Source organism: Polistes canadensis, unplaced genomic scaffold, assembly GCF_001313835.1.
Source record: "Polistes canadensis isolate GaletaPanama2010 unplaced genomic scaffold, ASM131383v1 scaffold_10, whole genome shotgun sequence".
Classification (NCBI taxonomy): Eukaryota; Metazoa; Arthropoda; class Insecta; order Hymenoptera; family Vespidae; genus Polistes; species Polistes canadensis.
In genome coordinates, this window is record NW_014569557.1 from 489268 (window position 1) to 496648 (window position 7381).

A 7381-nucleotide genomic window follows, 5' to 3' on the forward strand; every position below is an offset into this window, starting at 1 on the left:
CTCTCTCTCTCTCTCTCTCTGTGTATGTGTGTGTATTTTCTGCCTCTATACATTATATACTTGCTATATCATATATCATAAGAGATCATGTTGCGTCGAGTTTGATAGTGAAAATGATAAATGTTTCGAATTTAGGATTAAGCTTGCTATACTCGCTTTTCATACTTACTTCTAACATTTATTTATATTTTCAAATTGACACACTGTAAAATATTAAAAATATATTTTATATTTTTATTCCAAACGCGATACGTATAAAAAAAAAATGAGTATATTTAATATATAATATAATGAATAATTATTGATAACTTAATTCAATAAATATATTGTATAAAAAAAAAATTCGTGTTTAATTACCACGAATTAATTTTATAATTGAATACTTTGATTTATTATCCCCGATTTATTGGAATTTCAATTATTCGCGTGTGTATAGTTATTCAGTTAATTTTTTATAACAGAATAAAAATATTTGATAGAATTTATTTATTGATACAATATCACAATTCGAATATAATTTTTTCTTATAATATAAATATATTAATTATGTATATATAAAAAAAAGTTGAAATAATTGTTTATAAATTATATTATCATCATCTCGATGGTCGTATAAAAAAATTAGTTAACCGTAAGATAAGATAATATATAATAAAATGACGACGAGAGAAATTTCGGATGAGTTTCGCGAGTCGATTGGTCGGTTCTTCGTGCATTTAAGCGATTTCACGAGATGACACGTAGATTCCTCTGGAATATCGGCAAACAATAGTACGGCTAATGGCGATGACACGAACGCGTCATCTCGAGAACTTATGCCGTATCCGGCAACGCACTGAGACAGGACAGGACAATGTGAAATCTCCATGGTAACGTTTTACCGTCCAGTGAAGTCGAATCACACCAAATTCCCATCTCTACAAATCTCCTCTTCTATATCGATCTAACTAAATTTCTATCTATTATATTTTACAATGTAACTCTAGCTTTCTATCTCTCTCTCTCCCTCCTTCTCTTTCGAAATTATAAAGAGTTATACATATATGTCATATATTTTCTATTAAATCAATATTTTATTTAATCAATTCTTTTCGATAAATTAATTATATTTTTATATTTAAAGAAAATAAATTTAATATATCTCCATTTTGTAAATTTATTATTATTAATGTATTTACTATAATTAATAATAGTAAAAATACATTCTCTCTACACCGAGAGATAAAGTATTTATTATATTATAATTTTAATATAATAAAAAAGCTATATATATTCTCGATTAAATATTTCTCATTTTATCTTTGAAATACTATTATTATATTGACCTTTAATAACTTAATTAAAAATTCGATTAAAATATATAAATTTAAAGTTTTTCATTAAATGAATTATATAAACTTCGTTTATAAATATGAAATTAAATATCATCAATTTTAATAATATAACAAACCGAGTATATAATAATAAATATTCTCGATTATTATATTATATTTCCCCATTATCTCCTTTTGAGATATTCTCATTAGATATAACTATACTTCTCTAGCCTGTACTTTCGTCATTTGCCCTTTTAAAAGGACGAAAGCGAAGAAAATAAAAGAGGCAGCAGATTTAAATGACATTTTCTCGTTCATCAGGAAAATTCTATCTTGGGTATTTCAGTGAAAGAAAAAGATAGACAATGATAAAAGATTGAAGATAGAAGATAGAAGAAAGGATGGAACGTTGGTGAGAAGTTACAGAGGAGGAGAAAGAGGAAAGGGAGGAAAAGTTAGCGGTGTGGGGGTGGGTGGGTGGGGGGAACGTGGAAGAAGAGTTGAAAGCGTCCGAGTACCCTCCTTCTTTAATCTCGAGATTTAATTCCGCGTTAGGACGGAATTGGTACACTGCTCGAAGAAGTAGGCAATAAACGTTCGCTATCCTTTCTTTTTCTTCTTCTTCTTCTTCTTCTTTTCTTTTTTTTTTCTTTTTTTTTTTTTTTTAACTCTTTCCCAACCTCCAAAAAGAAATCGTTAACGCGGTAGTTAGGATTTTCTAAGTATCGAAATGAAAAGTTATTTATTGGTACTTCAATTCGATAATACTCGATTGAAAAAAAAAGAAGAAAAATTATCTCTGATACCTATTTTTTTATAATTATTATTATTATTACCTTTTTTTTTGCGCATTCATTTATTATTAATTTTTACGTTTAACAGCGTACGTTTTACTTAAGCCAATTCTTCTTTTTCTTTGTCGTTAATTTTTAAATAGAAATTAAAAAGTGATAACGAGAAAAAAGAAGAAAAAGAACAAAAAAATAAGAAAAATTAATGCAAAGCGAAAAAGTGAGGATGCGGAGAGGGAAAAGGCGAATTTTTTTGTTTTGTCGTAAAAAAAATGTTCGATCGACGATAAAAACTCTCTCGCAGTTTTGGTTTGAATCGTTCAACGTGTGCGTTGGCCTGCGTGTGTACTTTTTATAATATGTATTTTAGCGTTTACTATACCGAAAACTTCAACTTCATTAACACACTTTTTTTCATATAACCATGCGAAATTCTACTTAACCGAACGAATTGCGTAGCTACCTCATTACTAACTCTCGAACAAAAAAAAAAGGAAAATAAAGAAAGGGGGAGCAAAAAAAAAAGAGTATGAAAAAAAAATATTAAACAAAAATAAAGGTCTCTCGCAAAATGGTTCCCAATCGTTAAAAAGCAAAATTTTGCTTTCTCGCGTTTACACAAAACTAATTTAACGCGCTCGTTAACTCGATTACATGGCCGACGATTTTAAGATCGTTGAATTCGAATTTATTCTTTTTTTTTTTTCGTTTTTCTTCCCAAAGTAAACCTAAATTTGCTTTATTTTTATCCAATTTTTCTTTCCCTTTGCGCTTATTTATTTTGTTATTTTCATGTTTTTTTTTTTTTTTTTTTTTTTTTTAAGTAATTCGATAGAGCACAAATTTAATTTTTTTCATAGAAAAATTGCGGATGGAAAAAATTTCTAATAAAAAAACCGGGTAAAAAGAATTTTCAATATAAAACGCGCGTAGTAAAATATTTCTTAATTACTTTCCCTGTAAATTTTGCTAACTGGTTTATATTTTATTTAAAGCAACGGATTAGGTAATTTCCTCCTCCTTCTTCTTTTTTTTTCTTCTTATTTTCTTTTCGAAATTGAAAAAATTCAATCAAATTACAACCGTAAATAATATTTATTTAACCTGAATTTTTTTTCTAAACGCTTACGTATACGAAATGAATATGGTTCGTATTAAAATTATAAAAGAGATAAAAAAAAAAAAGAAAAAAACAAAAAATAAAAAAAAAACAAAAAGAAATACATTTAAAATTTCTTTATCCGTCCTTTTAAATTAATAATAAAACGTTACGTTTGATTGTTCTAATTAAATTTACAATTGGTATACATCGTCGTATAGATCAATTTCAATATCGGATATTATTATTATCGTGTAAAAAAAAAAAAAAAAAAAAAAACTAACCAGCCATATGACACGGATGTTTTTACTTACACACATGATATTCGAATCAAAAGAAAAAATATGTTCTGGCTAACTAGCAGAAAAAAAAAAAAAAAAATAAAAGAAATCGAGTATATATAAAATAATAATTAATTCGTTATATTTTAATCGAAAAGGAGGTGACGCGCTTAGAGTTAATTGCATTAAAAAAAAATTAAAAAGAAAGAAAAAAAAAAAAAAGGACTTTATAGCATGACACGGTTAAAAATAGTTTCGGTCAGGATCGATGCTCGACAGAGTATAACTGCTATTCTAAAGATATCGGCCGATAAAACTAAGTTTCCAGTCCATTAGCCGTTCCTTTGCTTCATCGATTTTAAATAGAGGAGGAAGTATCTCGGCAGTCGAGTAAATCGATAGGATGCGCGTATATCCGCCATCGTAGCTCGGATATTTCATTTAATTATTGACCCTCCTCCCACCCCCCCAACCTCCTTCACCCTCCTCCCACCCAATCACCCCACTTCATGCTCACCCTCGAGTATCCGATCGCGAATATCGTAAAGATACTTTTTTTTTCCTTTTTTTTTTTCTTCCTAACAATTTGTACGAACAGTATTTTCCAATTGCACGTAACAATATTATTATTACCTTGTATTATTATTATTGGCTATGATTATTATCGAGATCCGTTTTGTATTAAAAATAAAAATAACAAAAAAGAAAAAAAAGCAATTGTAATATTAAAAAAATTTATTCGTTTAAAATAATAAAATTATTGGTCTTGATATATATATGAATTTTTTTGTGTATGCGATAAATATTAAACAGTTAATTATAATAAAAATAATTCACGTTAATTAAAAATGCTAAAATGAAAGAGTGATACGTTTACTTTATTATTATTATTATTATTATTAACCTTATTTGACAAATACTAAGAACTTTAATTACATTGACAAAATATTTTTCACGTTAATTAAAATATATATATAATATTTATATATTATTTACATTTTGAGATATGTTACGTTGAATGAAATATTAGTTGATCTCGTTCTTTCTAATAATCAAAAAAGAATAATGATAAAGGATATATAAAGTGTGTATAAAAATATTTTGATTGCAGGTGTCATGGGTTAGACATCGAGACGTACACTTATTAACAGTCGGTCGTTACACTTATACGAGCGATCAACGATTCGAAGCTCAACACTATCCACATACCGAAGATTGGACTTTAAAAATACGATATCCACAACGTAAAGATACCGGGATTTACGAGTGCCAAATCTCAACGACACCACCTGTAGGACGCACTGTACATCTGACGATAGTCGGTGAGTGAATGACAAACATATCGATCTGTTATTTTATTTTCTCTTCTTCATTGTGTTTCCTCTTTTATTTTTAACTATTCGCAGAAAAACTATGTGGTCGATGTGACAACAAAAATATTTTTATATTATTTTCATTACAATTCCTTTACTATCGTTTTGATATTACATTTTTCATTTCATTTTATTTCATCTCATGTGGAAAACTATAATTTAACTATCAATATTGCATTTTATCCAAATTTGTAAGTCTAATTTTACGTAAAACAATTAATATCAAGTCACATATTTGTAGTCAAAGTTATGTCAAGATTGTTGCGATATTGCAAAACTACATCGTAAAGTTTCCTCAAAGTTGCGTCTGGTTTATATCAAAGTAACGTCAAGATTGCGTAAATGTTACGCGCGATCATTTTATAATGAATAAATATATATATATATGAAAATTTGTTTTCATCCTATACTGATAAATGTAATTTTTTATAATACATCCTATACGAAACGCCAAATTTTAAAATAGATCTCACAAACGATGGATGTGTCGCACGAATTTTATTTTGAAAAAATAACTATTATATCGTGCATATGTGTAATTAAGTAAGATTTATTTAAATATCAGATAGGAGTTGACGTAAATTTTAATTTGAAAAAATATCATTTTCATCGGGTATATATATTCGAGTATATATACATGTACGAGTATCTGTAGTAAAGATCAGATCGGAGTTTGACCTAAATAAAATGAAATTATAGTGCAAAGGGTTAGAGAGTTAATAGCAAGCAAAATCTGATCTATCGTAAATTTCATTTTCAGAACCAGTTACTATCATAGTCGGTCAGCCAGACCTTTTCGTTAACAAAGGAAGTACGATCAATTTAACGTGCATCGTAAGATATGCACCGGAACCACCCCCGATGATGGTCTGGAGCCACAATACCGAAGTAAGTCTTTCATAATGTATTACATGTTCTAAATCTAAACTACCAGTTATATATTTTCGTAATATTTTCGATCTTTTATATAAATAAATAACAAAATAATTTTCTCTAAAAATATTTGAAGTATATAATTATATTCATATTTTTATCGCAAATTCTTATTTTTTTTTTCTAATAAAACTCTATGAGAAACACGCAAATGATTAACTAAATGAAAATCAATAAATAAACGTTTTGATATAATTTGATACGCGAATTTGATTATATTTATTTTAATATTTACTCAAACGACAAAAAATGTATTCCTCTTTTTTTTTTCGTACTTATTTTTTACAACGAATATACTAAATCTCTAAATTAAATTGACTAATCGCAAAATAATATACTGAAAGAATATTTGATATATAATTTCTCTTACGAAAATTAATAATAATTATTATTTTGTTCGTTATTATCATTTCAAAATTTATTCACGCGTGTCGAATAGAAAAAAATATTACTCTACTTGTATTGACTTATTTTCACACGTGCCAGATTTTTTCTCATTACTCAAAGAATAAAATATCCTTTATATGAAAGGATTGAAATAATAGAAATTTGTCATTTGCGAAATTATTAGGGGTCGATATCAGCAAGTAAATAGTAGGTCATCATTGCAAAGCAAAGTAACGCTAAAAGTCTAACAACAAATAGGACTTCTCACTCTAATTTCTGAAGTAAAGGAAGTCAAGAAGAAAAAAGAATGAAAGAATGAAAGAAAGAAAGAGAGAGAAAGGAAAGGGAAAGAAGTAGTAAAAGAAAGAAAAAAAAAAAAGTAATGCTACAGACATTGCATATTTCACCGGCGAATCTACTATTGTAAAAATCTTCAAAGGAAATATGCGAAAAGTGTGTCGTGTATACATGTAAAATATATAGTATATATATATAGGTATAAATATATATGTATATACTATGTATATAGTTTTCACAACGTCTCACGAAGCTTGAAAAGACTTGAAGAAAGCTACCTTTTATTTTCTATCAAAGCATCGTCGTCGTCATCGTCGACATTGTTGAATGGAAAGAATTCTCTAACTTTAACATAGAAAGAAGGAAATTAAAAATATTATTTCTTTTTTCTTCCATTTCAAAAGAAATTTACGAAAGAATACAGAAATATATATATTATAGGTATATACATTTACACGCACGTACACATACACATACATAATAGTGTATATATGTATCTATAGACATACACAAAATATACATAATAAGATGGGAAGTTTCTAAAGCTTGGGTAAATTTATTAGAAAATTAACGAGATACTTTACTCTCCTTATATATACTGTAATAAATAAGAAAACTTAGTAACTTTTAATTAGAGGAATAGTCGATGATCACTCGCTTGATAAATTAAATTCTGTTTACAAGCGTAACATTGAAAACTTATGATAGATACAAAAATTCATCAAATTTTATCATATTCCATATATTTTGCGCGAGAATAATATTATTCTCGCGCAAATTAAATACGAAAGAAAAAAAAAAAAAAAAAAAAAAAAAAAAAGCAAACATAAATCTATCTTTTTTTTTTTTTCGTAAATTTTGTTACAATTAAATCATACGTGAAACGTATTTTATTCATATATTG

The 7381-nt window shown here is 27.2% G+C and overlaps 1 protein-coding gene across 1 annotated transcript in view; it reads left to right on the forward strand.

Annotated features, from left to right (window-relative positions):
• The window catches only part of LOC106793021 (hemicentin-1-like), a gene marked incomplete in the record, with an annotated part of 31327 nt that overhangs the window by 21378 nt on the left and 2568 nt on the right, over nt 1-7381 (forward strand). The window contains 2 exon segments of the mRNA XM_014759590.1: nt 4599-4809; nt 5621-5748. Coding sequence (XP_014615076.1) covers nt 4599-4809; nt 5621-5748 — 339 coding nt within the window.